General features: G+C 50.7%; 1 protein-coding gene across 1 annotated transcript; it reads right to left on the bottom strand.

The window, feature by feature from the left end:
• Positions 1 to 2,572: 2,572 nt before the first annotated feature.
• TIMM44 (translocase of inner mitochondrial membrane 44) lies at positions 2,573 to 15,982 on the bottom strand. The gene is made up of 12 exons (XM_041460756.1): positions 15,880 to 15,982; positions 15,269 to 15,439; positions 14,743 to 14,823; positions 14,181 to 14,330; positions 13,489 to 13,628; positions 12,786 to 12,871; positions 11,591 to 11,683; positions 10,665 to 10,789; positions 8,704 to 8,754; positions 7,438 to 7,527; positions 5,858 to 5,968; positions 2,573 to 3,743 (listed from the first exon to the last, which is right to left on the bottom strand). The coding sequence occupies exons 2-12, from the start codon at positions 15,350 to 15,352 to the stop codon at positions 3,624 to 3,626; spliced, it is 1,131 nt and encodes a 376-aa protein (XP_041316690.1). The 5' UTR covers positions 15,353 to 15,439; positions 15,880 to 15,982; the 3' UTR covers positions 2,573 to 3,623.
• Positions 15,983 to 16,009: the final 27 nt, after the last annotated feature.

The raw sequence follows: 16,009 nt of genomic DNA, 5'->3' as shown, positions 1-16,009 counted from the left end.
TCCCAGGGAATGCTGAGCCTCTCCCAATCCCAGGAAAGCTCCGGGCAGCGCTCGCAGACCCCGCTGCAGCCAGAGCCTGCCGGGATCTCGGATCCATCCTCTCCCAGGGCAAACCTCGCTGGCAGAGAGGATCCATCAAAATCACCGCGGATTTTCAGGGTATTTTAAGAAAACGGTTTCATGAAGTTTCTGCTGCATTTGCGTTTAAAAAGGGAGGTATTTTTGGAAGTTTTTCCTTTCCCGTTTCAAAATCTATGTAAATCCTGTCAGATAGTCCCAGTTCCCAATTAGCAGCGCCGCAGCAGCCCAGGGAAAATGAATTAAAGCCGTTTTAAAAGGCACCTCAGCTGAAAACATCCCAGGGAAAGGCGAGATGGAGATCAAGGACAGGATAAAATCAATGGATCCATCCCTTAGCCCGCTGTCATTTCCCTCCCGAGGGCTGCTTTGGACTCCAGCCGTTCCAAACCGCCCTGGAACCGGCGTGGCTTTTAAGGGATGGCTCAGAGGTGCTGGATCCCATCTCCCTGCGGCATTCCCGGGGTTTTCCAGCCCTGCAGAGACATCCCCGGGAGCTGTGTGACAGCCAGGGCTGCTGGCACGTCCCAGCTGCTCCAGCCCCTCCGGATGCTGGGTCAGGATCCTGCTCCCGATGGGCTCCCAGCCACTCCCAGGGGATTTTGGAAGATGTTTCCCTCTGGAAAACAAATCTCTGCTGCCCTCTGCCCAGCCCAGCCTCAGCGCTGGCCTTTGGGATTTTCCTGCTGCTGCTCCAGGGCTGAGCCAGGGAATCGGGACTTGGCTGGGGGGACCTGAAAGCCCCTCCAGTCTCACCCCCTCCCACCATGCCCGGCTGGACACCTCCAGGGACGGGGCAGCCACAGGCAGGACCTTTCCAAGTGGAATTTCCTCCCCGTGCTCCGTGGGGAGAAGCGTTCTCTAAGCCTTTGCCTTAATTGAGCTTTATTTATTTCTCTTAATTGGCAGGAATAGTCAGAGCCAGAAGAATTCAGTAACTCATCCCTCCACCCAGCCTGCCAAAGCCCCCGCTCCTTCCAGCAGCTCCAGGGAGAACTCACAGCTCTTGGAGCTGATCTGAGACAGGAGAAGAATCATTTTGGAATCATTCACCACCAAAAAAAAAAAACATCTCCAAGGCTTTGGCAGAGGAGCTGAGCTCTGGAGAGGCAGCACAGGAGGCTGCTGCTCCATGGATCTGTCCCAGCTCCCTTCCCAGATGAAAAACACCTCATTCAAAAAATCCTCCCCCCTCTAATGAATTGTTCCTAAACGAGCCTGGTGCTCCGGGCTTGGCTCAGCTCTGCCCTCGGAGCTGTCATTTGGCAGGGATGCTCTGTGTGCTAAAGGCTGGAAAGAAGAGCCCCCGTGCCAGAAAGGCCCAGGGAGGACAATTTCACCTGGCAGCAGGGGCTGCATCCCAAAAATGCATTGGAGGGAGGAAGAGAGGAGCAAAGAGCACTGAGGGAGCACTGGGGATCATCACATTCCATCAAATCCAGCACGGAACTGGGAAAATCCTGAACCAACCCCTCAGGGCAGGGCTGGTTGTCCGAACTGCAGCGCTGCAGGATCTGGAGAAAAGCCCCAAAAGCCTCGGGATATCAGTGAGGGATGGCCCAGCCTTCCCAGGGCAGCTCTGGGATCACAGAATGCTGGAATGGGCTGGAATCATCTCATTCCAGCCCCTCCCTGAGGCTGGGGAGGCCCTGCAGGGGAATTCCCAGAGCTGCCCCTGGATCCCTGGCAGTGCCCAAGGCCAGGCTGCAGGTTTGGAGCAGCCTGGGAAGGTGTGGGAGATGTGGGGGCTCAGAGCCCCCCACGAGTGATGGGGAACAGCCCACGAGATGTCAGAGGCTGCAGAGCAGCTCTGAGTCACCATCCCAGCATCCCCATCCCCATGGCAACCCCGCTCACCCCGCAGGCATCCCGGGGATGGGGCCCAGGCAGGGCTGGCAGTGCCCAGCCCAGAACCACAGAACCCCCCAGGCCCTTCCACCAGGGCTGGAAAAGCCTCCAAGGCCACCAGCACGAAGCCAGCACTGTCCCCAAGTGCCACATCCCCGTGGATCTTAAATCCCTGCAGGGATGGGGATTCCAGCTGTGCCAGGGCTTTACAACCCTTTCCATGAAGGAATTTTCTCAATATCCAACCTAAACCCCCCTGGCACAGCCTGAGGCTGTTCCCTCCTGTCCCTGTCCCCTGGAGCACAGCCTGACCCCCCTGGCTGTCCCCTCCTGGCAGGAGCTGTGCAGGGGTCCCCCTGAGCCTCCTTTGCTCCAGGCTGAGCCCCCTCCCAGCTCCCTCAGGAATTCTCCAGCCCCTTCCCTGGACTTGCTCCATCCCAGCTTTCCAGCCTGGAGCATCCCCTGGGCTGGCTGTGACCCAAATGTCACCCCCAGCCTGCCCTGGGGCTGGTCCAGACAGGGGATGTGGCATCCCCACACCCTGGGAACGCTGCAAGGGCTGGAGCTGTCACATCCCAAGGGAAAAGGGCTCAGGGAAGACCCCAGGGATGTTCAAAGCTCTGGACACTCACAAGAGAAGAGGAACTGGAATTATTCTCTTTAATCACTCTGGCGGGGCAGAGCTCCCCTGCCTCACCCTCAGCACCACAGCAATCCTTGGATTTCCTCTCCAAACCTTCTCCCAAGCTCCCTTCCCACGGGCAGGAGGTGCCTCGGCCCTGGCTCAGCTCCCAAACCCCTCCAGAAGCCCAAATCCCACAATTTCTGCTCCCCCTCAGCCATTCCCCTGCTCTTTCTCCCAGGAGAAAGAAGCTCAAGAAGGAGAGGGTCCCAAACCCCACTGAATGCTGCCAATGGAAAATTAATTCAGGGAATTTTTTCCATGATTTGGGATTTTCAAACCCCATTTTTTAGATTGGGCCTGAAAGGGGATTTCACCCCACACTCCAGCAGCAGACTGGGGAAGTTTCTGCTCCTGGACCTGGGATCTGTGCAGGGATGAGGAGCAGAGAAGCCCAGAGAGCTGAGCAAGGAGCACAGCTTTCCTCCTGGGAATGAGACAGGATGGGACAGAAAAATTCAGCCTTCCCAAAAGCAGTCCCACTGCTCAGACACTCCCTCTGCCCTTCCCCTCCTGTCCCACACCCTCCCCAGCACCACGAGGGACGCAGCTGTGGCTCTTTGTGACCAGAACCAACAGCATTGCCCCTTGCAAGCTGTGCATAAACAAATCTCAGCCCTGGATATTCAATTATCAGCCCCATCCCACCACCAACCTGAGGATCCAACACCTCCATGTGCAAAGTCCTGGTTGTATTTGGTTTGGGAAAGTGCAAGACACGGCAGGGCAGGAGACTGGCAGCCAGGAGCCCCTCCAAGGCCTTTCCAGGGATCTCCAAGGGTGCCAACAGGTGGGAATGACAGCTTTGGGGGTTCCCAGCTGCCCAGGAGCCTCCTGAGGCACGAGGATGAAGCAGCAGCTGCTCGTCCCAGACGTTCCCGAGCAGGAATTCCCATTCCTCAGGGATTGGGATAAGCTGGAGCTCTCCCAAACCCCCAGCCTGGGCTGCTCCCCGTGGGGAATTCCAGGCTGGAGCTGCTTCCAGAGGGGTGGGAAGGGCCCAGCCCAGCCCTGCTCAGAGCACCTGCTCCGTGCTGGAGGAGGAAATGTCCAGCAGCCTCCAGGCCATGTAGGGGTTCAGCTCGTCCTGGTCCCGGCACAGCGCCCACACGTAGAGCATGCGCAGCACCTTGTCCTGCCAGAGAGAGAGATGTCACTGCAGGCAGCTGCACAGGCACCCTGCAGCCCCAGACAACTCACACTGCAATCCTGACAGCACCCTGCAGCCCCAGACAATGCTCACATCCAATCCTTCCAGCCCCAAAACGCCACACTCACACTCCAATCCTTCCAGCACCTTCCAGCCCAAAACTCCAATCCTTCCAGCCCCAAACCCCCAACACTCACACTCCAATCCTTCCAGCCCCAAAACCCCCAAAACTCAAAACTCACACTCCAATCCTTCCAGCCCAAACCAACACTCACACCCCAATCCTTCCAGCCCCAGAACCCCAACACTCAAACTAAAACCCCAACCCTCCCAGCCCCAAAACTCCAATCCTTCCAGCCCCAAAACTCCAATCCTTCCAGCCCCAAAACTCCAATCCTTCCAGCCCCAAAACTCCAATCCTTCCAGCCCCAAAACTCCAATCCTTCCAGCCCCAAAACTCCAATCCTTCCAGCCCCAAAACTCCAATCCTTCCAGCCCCAAAACTCCAATCCTTCCAGCTCCTTCCAGCCCCAAAACTCCAACCCTTCCAGCTCCTTCCACCCCCAGAACTCTGGGGATCTGAGGCTCCCCTCTCCCCAAACCTCCCCGTGTTCAATATTGCAGCAGCTCCACCCAACCCCAGGCTCTTGATTAAAGCTGAGCTTTGGGCTCCACTGGAGAATTTGAATTCCTCTCCCTGATTTATTGCAGCCCTGGAGGAATCTGACAGCAAACAGACTTTGATATCCTGTTCAATAATTATCCCATCAATATTTATCTCCCAGGAATGCAGGAACTTAATGCAGGGAATCACTGGATCAGCTGTTTCTGCCCTGGTTGTGAATCAGCCCAGATGAGCCCCATCATTCAAATGAATCCCATTTTTCCAGCCTGGACCAAAGGCCAGGGTTGCAAAAGCCAATATTTGTTAAATGCCTGTATTAATTCCAAGGAAAATGTGCTGGGAAGTGGCAGCTCCAGCTCTGACACTGTGAGGTGTCACTGAGCCACTGAAGCCCAGAACAGGCTGGAGCTGCCTGGAGAGATAAATAAATATAAATATAAGTATATAAATATAAATATAAATATATGCAAGTATAAATATAAATATTATTATTTCTGGAGAGAGAAATGCTCATTCCCTGGGAATAAAGGGACTCCAGGAACCTCCTCCAGCTGCTGCCACAAACTCAGGGAATTCCATGGGCCAGGCTCAGCCTGGCACCCCCCAGGAGGGAAGAGCCCCAAGGCCAGCCCAGGGCACTCAGGAGGTGCCAGGGATTTGTGTCACAGACCCTTCCCTGCTCCCCAAGAACCCCTCACAGCCCCAGCTCCAGCCAGGGCTTCCTGTGGGATTTCCATGGAACTCTTGGTGTGAGTGTGGGGAGCTGAAAATGAGGATTTGGGGTTTTTTGATCCAGGGACTCAGCCCTGCTCCCAGCCTGTGTGCCAGAGGGCTCTGCCCTGCCAGGGCCCCGGGGAAGGAAAAGGGGGAGGGAAACCCAGCAGGGCCAGGCGGGAACGGGATGGAGCTGGAGCTGCAGTGGGAGACCCCAAAGGGGTCCAGACCCCAAAGGTGTCCCTGATCCCAAACCTGTTCCTGACCCCAAACCTGTCCCAGACACCAAATGTGTCCCAGACCCCAAAAAACCTGCCCTTAACCCCAAACCTGTCCCAGACCCCAAATGTGTCCCAGACCCCAAACACGTCCAGATCCCAAACCTGCCCTTAACCCCAAACCTGCCCCTGACCCCAAACCTGTCCCTGACCCTAAACACATTCCAGACCCCAAACACATCCCTGACCCCAAACCTGCCCCTGACCCCAAACCTGTCCCTGACCCTAAACACATTCCAGACCCCAAACACATCCCTGACCCCAAACCTGTCCCTGACCCAAAACACATCCAGATCTCAAAGCTGCCCCAGAGCCCAAATGTGACCCTGACCCCAAACCTGCCCCAGACCTCCAGCCTGTCCCAGATCCCAAACCTGCCCCAGGCCCCAAACCTGCCCCAGACCCCAAACCTGCCCCAGACCCCAAACCCACCCCAGACCCCAAAGCTGCCCCAGGCCCCAGACCCAAGCGTCCCCACTCACCGGGTCCCCTTCCACCACCTCTCCCTGGTGGTTCTTGATCACCATCACCACCTGGGCCTGGAAGGTGATGATCAGCACGGGGCCCTGCTCCATCATCTTCCCCATGGCCAGCTGCAGGACAGGGAATTCCCTGGAATCACCCCACTCCTGCAGGCTCAGGGAAGGGTTCCCACCACCCCAAAGTCCCCCTGGCTGCTCCATCACATCAATTCCGTGATCCTGATATGGTGGAAAAGCTGCTTCCCAAAAAGATTCCAAGTGAAAAACTTGGGAACCGTCAAAGCTTTCCCCAAAACTGTTGTGGATTTTTTCATTATTTCCCCAAGTCCATAAATCTGGGAAATGGGAACGAGCTCTGCTGCGTTATTCCCAATTAGAAAGCCAAATCAAAGCCACCCTGCTCTCCAAAAATCGGAATTTTCTGAAGGAAATGCTCAGAATCAGAACATCCTGAGCTGGAAGGACCCACAAGGATCAAACAGAGCTTTTCTCCTGCTGTTAAATCACTTTTTGCCAGGAAGTTGTTCTGAACCAGACAAAAACTGTACCAGAAAGACTTCAAGGTGGGAACCTTTTGTTTGCCAGGATTTTTTCCCTCTATTCCCAGGCTGTTCCATTAAATGTTTAAAGACTTTATTCACTGGAATGCAAGAGGAGTGGAAATTCAGCTTTTTTCCTTTTAAAAACCCAGAATTCTCTTTCTGCCCATTGTGGGAAATCTCTTTGCATCCTTTTTTTTTTTTTTTGTGGGAATGCAGGATGCCATGGAATGCTCTGCTGCTCTTCAGCTCTGGAATTCCTGCCTGTGCTGCCCCAAAAGGAATCACAGGGACTGAGGACAGCAGGATTTTCCTCTTTTGAAATGTCCCCAAACATTCTGTTTTATCCCTAATAAAGGAAGCAGCACCAGGACAGGGCTGGCTGTGTCACAAAGGGATACATTTATTTTTAGGGTGATTTTCCTGCTCCCTGAGGGAATCTCAACAGCTCTGCAACGTTCCCATGCCTGATCCCAGGGAATGAGCTGCCCCATCCCCATCCACACTGGAGCTGAATCCATCCAAACAAAAACCAGTTTTCCACCCAAACCCAAGCCTAACTCAATCTCCAAGATATTTTAGGTATCTTGGATATCTGGGATTTCCCCTTCCAGCAATGGGATTTCCCTTCCAGCTCTGGGATTTCCCTTCCAGCAATGAGATTTCCCTTCCAGCACTGGGATTTTCCTTCCAGCACTGGGATTTCCCTTCCAGCAATGGGATTTGCCTTCCAGCACTGGGATTTCCCTTCCAGCACTGGGATTTCCCTTCCAGCACTGGGATTTCCCTTCCAGCACTGGGATTTTACCTTCTAGGAATGGGATTTCCCTTCCAACAATGGGATTTCCCCTTCCAGCACTGGGATTTCCCCTCTGGGAGCAGAAATCCCAAACCCCAGAGCTCAAACCCAGCAGTCAGAGCAAAGAAGGTTGGACTTGCTGATCCTGGAGGATTTTTCCAATCTCCCTGACCCTAAAAATCCCCTCCTGAGCCCCTGGGTTGAATTCCCCCCAGAAAGGGAAAGCTGGGCAGGGAACTCACGTCGATGTTGTCGATGTCCAGGATCCTGGAGTGGAACTGGAGCCCCAAGGCTTTGGCCTGCTGGATGGGATGGGCCAGCTGGCTGTAGGTCTGAGGGATGAACAAACTTGGGTTGGGAATTGCTTGGAATTGCTCTGTCACCATTAAAAAAAAATTTAAAAAATTTAAAAAAGGGGAATTTTCCCTTGGAGAGAGCCACCGAAAAAAAAAAAAAAAAAAAACAAACAGGAGAAAAAGTCACATTTTCTGTAAATGTGCTGAAGGAAGGGATCAAAGAACTGCAGGAAATGCTTTGGGATGCACAAAAATCCCACTAAAAAATCCCATTTTTACTGGGCAGAATGTGAGGACCTGAGAGCAGCTGAGAGCTGAGGGACTCACAACTGGAGTGAACAGCAGGAAGAGGGAAAAACAAGGAAAAACTGGGAAAATCAGGAAAAATCTGGGAAAAAGCAGGGAGAAGCAGAGGAAAACAGGGAAAACCAGGAAAAATCAGGGAAAGAGCAGGGAGAAACAGGGAAAAACAGGGAAAAACAAGGAAAAACTGGGAAAATCAGGAAAAATCAGAGAAAAAGCAGGGAGAAACAGGGAAAAACAAGGAAAAACTGGGAAAATCAGGGAAAAAGCATGGAGAAACAGGGAGAAACTGGGAAAACCAGGGAGTTCAGTGACCAGAATCAGCATCCCAGCACCCGTGGGATCCATTAAGAGGTTTCATCCCCCAGGTTCTCAGGGATAAAATTCCCATTTCCTCCCCTGGCTTATGTGACTGATTACTCTGGACTCAGGAGCTTCATTTCCAATTCCAGCTGCCTTGGGAATGTTTGATTTTGGCCTCACAAACTGCAGTGAAGCTGCTGCTTCCCTCCAAGGCAATCCAAGGTGTCATTCCCAAGGTTGCTGGAAGCAGGGAAGATTCTTTGCTTTCAGACTGGATTATTGTTACAAAAAGAAAAAAAAAAAGCTGATCAGGATTTATTAAATGAAAAAAAATTGGCTCTCCCAGCCCTCTGGTGGTGGGGAACAGCACAGACAATTAGCTTGGAGAAATTCAGCTCTTGAATTAATTTGGGATTTGGAAGAGCAGAATTATTTTGGATTTTACAGCACAGTAATTTTGGAGGAATGAAGACCCAAATAAAAGCTCACTAACACTGTCAGGAAAGGCTCTGCTTCCAGGATCTCCCTGAATTCCAACCCCTCCAAATAACCCCATTTTCAAGGGAGAATCCCAAGTTTTGGGGGGTTTTTTGGAGCTTCACTCACGGCCTCATAGCACCAGTCCTTGAGGATGTCGAGCTCCCCGGAGATCAGAGCCTGAGGAGGAAATCAGACAGAACATTTTAAAGCTCCTCCTAGATCAAAGTGGGACCAATCAGCCCTTCCAGCAGCAAAACACCTTAAATCCCACTTTTTGTGGGGCTCTGGGGGGAAATTGGAGCTGCAAAGGGGAACAGCAAAAAGGATTTCTATAAAAACACAGGCCAAGGGATAAATAAACCAATAAACCTTTGGATAATTAAACTCTCTTAAAGCTTCCAGCTGGATCTTGCCATTAAATCTTCCTGTTCAGCCTGCCAGAGCCAGCAGAGCTCCCAGGGCTCAGAAAGCCTGGGAGCAAACAGGAGCAGGAGCAGAGCTGCAATTTCCCACACTGAAAAATTCAGGGCACAGAAGGAACAGAACAATCCCACGTTTGGCTCCTCAAGCCCCAGCTCTTCCAGCCTCTCCTGAGTCTCTCTGAACAATTCCTGCTCCATTTCAAATCCCAAATTCAGAACGATTCCTGTTCTAATTCAAATCCCACATTCAGAGCAATTCCTGCTCCATTTCAAATCCCAAATTCAGAACGATTCCTGCTCCATTTCAAATCCCACATTCAGAGCAATTCCTGCTCCATTTCAAATCCCAAATTCAGAGCGATTCCTGCTCCATTTCAAATCCCACATTCAGAGCAATTCCTGCTCCATTTCAAATCCCAAATTCAGAACGATTCCTGCTCCATTTCAAATCCCACATTCAGAGCAATTCCTGCTCCATTTCAAATCCCAAATTCAGAAAGATTCCTGCTCCATTTCAAATCCCAAATTCAGAGCAATTCCTGCTCTATTTCAAATCCTACATTCAGAACAATTCCTGCTCCATTTCAAATCCCAAATTCAGAGCAATTCCTGCTCCATTTCAAATCCCAAATTCCCTCTGTCTTTCCTGCTGCAGGGACAAGGACCCACATTCACTTACAGCCACATCTCCCATCACTCTGAATCCCTAAAAACCTCAAATTCCAGACACTTCCATGACCACTGAACCATTGCTCACAAGCTGCTGCTCTTCCCAAATCCCAGATCAAAACCCAGGAGCACGTCCCAAATTCCTCCCCCTATCCCTCTGCTATCACCATTTGCTCACCCACTTCCCTCTGATCCCACCTCATTTGTTGTTTTCCAGGCCAGAAAAAATCATTATTTATATCTATGTATTATATCTATTATTTATATATATTATTTATATCTATTTATTTATATATTTATATATACATATATACATATATGTATATGACATATATATAAATACTTACATTTTTATTTTTAAAATATATAAATTTTATGTATAGAATATATAATATATATCATATGTGATATATATCTTATACTACATTATATGTATATATTTATATTATATATTTATGATATATATTTTATATATATATATATATAATATTTCTATTTTTATTAACATCCTTTTATCCCAGTTTTAACCTAAATGTGGGATCTGATTCCCACATTTTATATGTATATATATATATATACATATATATGTATATAAAGACTTATAGTTATATATGACTTATATATAAAATATATAGATTTTATGTATAGTATATATAATATATATAATATATATCTTATAATACATTATATGTATATATTTATATTATATATTTATGATATATATTATATATATATAAATTTAAAAAAATATATATATATGTATATATATATATATGTATATATATATATGTGGGATAATATTTTATCCCACAGTTTTAACCTAAATGTGGGATCTGATTCCTTTCCCAAGGTCTGTGCAAAGACCTTTCCTGTGCAAAGCTGGAGAAGCAAATCCTGAGCCAACTTTTGCTTTTAGCCATGGAAAAATTTAAAAAAACCCCATTTTGCAGGGGGTACTGAAGGGGAGAGTGAAGGGAAGCAGGGGCTGCTGAGCACCTCCAGCACGTTGGGGATGATGTCGCGCTCGCACTGCTTCAGGAAGCGATCCTTGTCGAAGGAGGGGTCCACCCTGAGGATCTCCGTCAGCACCTCGGACATCTCGGTCTTGGAGAACAGCCCCCCTGCAAAAACAGCTCAGTGGGGGCTGGCACTGCCACCGGGCCACAGGGACACCTCTGGTGACAGCAGAGAGGGAAATCACCAGGGAACAGGGACACACCTCTGGTGACAGAGAGGGAAAGCCACCAGGGAACAGGGACACCTCTGGTGACAGAGGGAGGGAAATCACCAGGAAACAGGGACACATCTCTGGTGACAGCAGAGAGGGAAATCACCAGGGAACAGGGACACCTCTGGTGACAGAGAGGGAAAGCCACCTGGCCACAGGGACACCTCTGGTGACAGAGGGAGGGAAATCACCAGGAAACAGGGACACATCTCTGGTGACAGCAGAGAGGGAAATCACCAGGGAACAGGGACACCTCTGGTGACAGAGCAGAGGAAAAGCCACCAGGGAACAGGGACACACCTCTGGTGACAGAGGAGAGGAAAAGCCGCCCTGGGAACGACTCCAGCCTTGAAGCTCAACCTGAGGAGGATCCCAAGGATTGTCCTCCCATCCCTCACCCGGACAGTGACCCATGGAAGTGCTGCAGAGCTCGGGGATGTGCTCAGGGCTGGCAGCCCCAGCTGCAGGAGCAGCTCAGGGTGTCCCTGTACCCAGGAGGAGCCCAGAGGTGTCCCTGTACCCATGACCAGCCCTCTCATGTCCCTGCACCCATGACCAGCTCACTCATGTCCCTGTACCCATGACCACCTCCCTGATGTCCCAGTACCCATGACCACCTCCCTGATGTCCCTGTACCCATGACCAGCCCCAGGGTGTCCCTGCACCCATGACCAGCTCCCTGATGTCCCTGTACCTATGAGGTCGGTGACGCGGTCGGTGACGGCGCGCGACGCTCGGATGAAGGCGTTGTCGCTCTCGTCGTATTTCATCTTCATCTCAAAGAACCCTGCAGGGAACAGAGAGCTCAGAGCCCTCCCAGCCACCCAGCCAGGGACGACCTGCAGGGCCCAAGCTCTGCTCAATCCCTTTGTTCAGCACCAGGCACCAGCTGGGAGTTGGTTTGCTCCCCGTTTTTGTTTTCTCCCCATTTTATTCCTTATTTATCTGTCTTCTCCCCATTTTATTCCCTACTTTTCTCTCTGTTTTTCTCCCCAGTTTACTCACTATTTTTCTCCCCATTTTTCTGTCTTCTCCCCATTTTATTCCCTATTTTCCTCCTTGTTTTTCTCCCCATTTTATTCCCTATTTTTCTCCCCATTTTTCTGTTTTCTCCCCATGTTCTTCCCCATTTTCCTCCCTGTTTTTCTCCCCATGTTCTTCCCCATTTTCCTCCCTGTTTTTCTCCCCATGTTTCTCCCCGTTTTCCTGCAATGTTCTGATCTCTCAGCAACTCCTCCTGTGCTAACACTCAGATTTAACACCCCTGGGAAGGGTATTTATCCAGTGGAATGAGCAAATTCAGGATCAGGCTCACTCTGAGCAGCGTTGCTCCCACTGGTGGAGTCTCCATCCCTGGAGGTGGCACTTGGGGCCCTGGGGGTGACAAGGTGGGGTCAGGGACAGCTTGGACTCAAAGGTCCTGGAGGCCTTTTCCAAGCTAAATTCTGGGATTGTTTTCAGGGCATTTGCACCAGAAACAGCCTCAGATGATATCAAAAATCAGCTTTACACGACAGAAAGATCACAGGATTTTTTTTTTTTTTTAAGTCTTTCACCAATTTGGAAGCTGTGTGAAACTCCCTCGATTTTTTCAGGATTTTCCTGGTTTTAAGCTCCAGCTGGGGAGGAGCAGAGCTGCCTTCCCTCTCCCTGGTGCCAGAACAAAGCTGAGGAGGGAAGAACAGGAAACCCACGAGTTCAGCTCCCCCTGAGCAGGGTCTGGTGTCCTGGAGCAGGGACTGAAGAAGCTGCAGAGCTCTCAGCTCTGCCTCCCTCCCTTCTCAGCACTCCCAGCACTGGCTCCAAACCCACAGAGAAAAGTGGGAATTTGGGATTTGCTGGGGCTGGAGGCTCAGATGGGAGCTGGGAAGGGAATGGGCTCAACTCACTGTTGAAAACCACGTTGTTGTCCTTGAAATCTTTCCACTGCTGGTACCACTTGGAGTCTTTATGCAGCACCATGCCCATGGCTTCTCTAGAAAGAGCAGAAAACAGGGATAAAATGTGGATATTTGGGAAAAATTAACTTGTAACAAATACAGACAACACCCTGAGGAATATCCCTGCAGCACTTGGCATCACCGAGGCTGACAGCACAGAAATGATGAGCTCAATTACAAGATAAACGATGGCCTCATCAATTATAAAATAAATTGCAGCCCCATAAATGATAGCCCCATAAATGATCCACCAGATAAATGAAACACCAGGCAAATAAAAACCCAGATAAATAAAACATCAGATAAACAAAACCCCAGATTAATAAAGCACCAGACAAATAAAACTCAACTCAGAGGAGCAAAGCAGTCCAGAAAAAAGGAGCTCAGCCTCACCCAGCAGCACAGTTAAAACTGAACACAAAACAATGCTCAGCTCAGGATTTCACCTCAGAACATTAAATTTCACCTTTAGAATTTGAAATTTCCAGTTTTACCACAGGAAGATCCGGGATCATCCGCTCCTGCTGGGAATGTGCTGGAGACCCAGCTGCTCCCACCCCACAGCTCCTGGATTTTAAATCCCTGGCCCGTTTTTTACCTTTTCCATCAAATTACACACAGAAACATCCCCCCCAGAGGACCCCCCACCTACTCATTGGCTTCAAACACTCGCTGCTCTTTGATCCTCTCTCCGGAATATTCCGTCCGCTTCCGGAGCCGCTCCGGGCGTCTGTAAGGACCTGTCTGGCCCAAAACACTCTCATCTAGCTCCTTCTTCACAGTTTCTACTCCCTGCAAGGAAAACAGCCCCGTTAGTGTGGGTTTATGGCTCTCCCAGGAGCTGAAAATCCCATCCTGTGATGGTCTGGGAGAGCAGAAGGCGCCGGGCGCTGCCAGGGTGGGGCAGCCACAGAAGATTGGAGATTTTCTGTATTCCTGCAAAAAGAGGGATTTGAGGAGGCTGGGATCCCTCTGGAGAGGGACATTTTACAACCCTGCAGCAGGCAGCTCCCCAGGAACTCAGCCCTGATGGGGAGGTGTGATTTCAGCCCTGCAGGATTTCAGCCCTGCAGGATTTCAGCCCTGCAGGATTTCAGCCTTTCAGGATTTCAGCCCTGAAGGATTTCAGCCCTGAAGGATTTCACCCCTGAAGGATTTCAGCCCTGCAGGATTTCAGGATTTCAGCCCTGCAGGATTCCAGCCCTGCTGGATTTCAGCCTTTCAGGATTCCACCCCTGCAGAATTTCACCCCTGCAGGATTTCAGCCCTGCAGGATTTCAGCCCAAACCTCCCCCCAAAGCCTCTCCCGAGGTTTGGAAGCCCTGGGAGCTCAGGGAGCAGTACCTGGGAGATGGCTTTGAAGGCTGCAGTCCTGCCCAGCTTCTCCCCTCCCCTGGTCACAGACTCTGCAGACTGTTTGGCCGTTTTGGCAGCTTCCTCCACCCCCTCCTTGATCTTCCTGCCCAGGTCACTCTTGCTGACCTCATCCAAACTCTGCAAGGGAAAAGGGAAAGGTCATTGCAGCTCCAGGCCTCAGCCCCAGTCCCTCTCCAGCTCTCCTGGAGCTCCTCCAGGCCCTGGCAGGGCTCTGAGCTCTCCCTGGAGCCTTCTCCTCTCCAGGTGAGCACCCCCAGCTGTCCCCAGAGGGGCTCCAGCCCTGGGAGCAGCTCCAGGGGCTCCTCTGGACTCTCTCCAGCAGCTCCACATCCTTATTTTGGGCTGCCAAGGCTGCAGGTGGGGTCTCCCTCTTCTCCATGCCCCAAATCCCAGAGGAATCCCTGGCTCTGACCACACCCAATCCATTATTTTATGAATGCCTCTGGTTTTAGAAGCCCCAGGAGCAGCAGCAATGACAATTCCAGCCCCCCAAAAGCCCAGCCTCAGCAGAGCTGAAAGGTCCTTTTACCTCTTTAACCGTCCCTGTTATTTCTTCAAGTTTCTTTTTAATCACCTCTGAGGTCTTCACTGTTTCAGATTCAATGGTTTTCTGGGGGAAAGGAACATTAATCAAGAGACAGAAACTACTCCAACCCAGCTTGGATGGAGCACAACCCATTAAGGCTGGAATTGAGGGCAGGAAAAGCAACATTTCAGGAGTTCACGGCCTGAGTCAGCAGCAGCTTTGCAAATGATGATGTTCAGAGCTCTCTGAACAATGCAAAAGAAACATCTGATGCTCAATTTAATGCCTCATTATTTGATCTGCTCAGAAATGCAGCCAAGTGTCTGCTGGAAAGACTTTCCACTAAAAAAAAAAAAAAATCCCAAAACATTCCAACAAATAAAACATTCTGAGGTGTCCATTTAGCACTGAGTGCTTCCAGCCAAGCAGAACTTCTCCTGAACAGCTCAACTGTGGATTGAAATGCTCACTCAGAGCAGTAAAAGCTCAATAAAGCAGGGAACAAAGCAGGGAACTCCCAAACACTCACATATTTCCTCCTTGCTTCCCGCAGCGCATCCGACTCCTCCAGCTTTTTTGCTTCATCTCGGAATTTTTTGATGCTTTCCTTCATCTCTTTGTTTTTGGCTAACTCCTGTTTGATGTTCTCCACAAAACCTGAGATGAATCCCTTCCTTCCCCCCGAGGAGTAGCACCTGGACTGGAGAAAACCATTCCATGTTGGGCAATCCCAAGGAACTCCAGCAAACGGGACCCCAAAAACGCAAGTTTTGAGGGCAGGAGCTCGATGGGCTCGAGGCAAGCCCTGGATCTCTTTTGGAACGTGTGGAAAACATGGAGCTGCTTGGAAAAGCAGCAGCTGGCCCTTCAAAGAGCCACATGGCCAACGGATTCCATGGAATCTCAGGATGGATTGGGTTGAAAGGAGCTTAAATCCCACCCAGCTCCACCCCCTGCCCCAGGCTGCTCCAAGCCCTGTCCAACCTCAGCTGCCCCAAAAATTCCTTGAGTTCCATTAAAAAAGCTGGAGATTCCCAGCCTGGAACTGGCACTTCCCAGCGCCACATCCCCATCCAGCTCAGGGCTCTGCTGGGAACGCACTTTGGGGTGGAAATGGGATAAAATTCAGGTGGGACCAACCTGAGGGGTGCCCAGGGCAGGGCTGCTGATCCTGTACAGGGCACTCCTGGGGAGGGCAGGGACGGGGTAACGCCTGGAGAGCAGCCACAGCCCACTGAGGAGACATTTCTGCAGGGAAAACAGCACAGCA

Source organism: Pyrgilauda ruficollis, unplaced genomic scaffold, assembly GCF_017590135.1.
Source record: "Pyrgilauda ruficollis isolate IOZ18807 unplaced genomic scaffold, ASM1759013v1 scaffold148, whole genome shotgun sequence".
Taxonomy (NCBI): domain Eukaryota; kingdom Metazoa; phylum Chordata; class Aves; order Passeriformes; family Passeridae; genus Pyrgilauda; species Pyrgilauda ruficollis.
Note: the sequence above shows the minus strand (reverse complement) of the source record. Positions and strands in the feature narration are given on the sequence as shown.

Bases quoted from the DNA above. Each gene is read 5' to 3' on its own strand.
- TIMM44 (XM_041460756.1), bottom strand. From the start codon at position 15,352: ATGAAGGAAAGCATCAAAAAATTCCGAGATGAAGCAAAAAAGCTGGAG. The intron at 13,629-14,180 runs GTACTGCTCCCT...TTTTCCTTGCAG, and splicing joins CCTTCAAAGCCATCTCCCAG to GGAGTAGAAACTGTGAAGAA. The intron at 5,969-7,437 runs GTGAGTTCCCTG...CCTGTCCTGCAG, and splicing joins TGGACATCGACAACATCGAC to CTGGCCATGGGGAAGATGAT.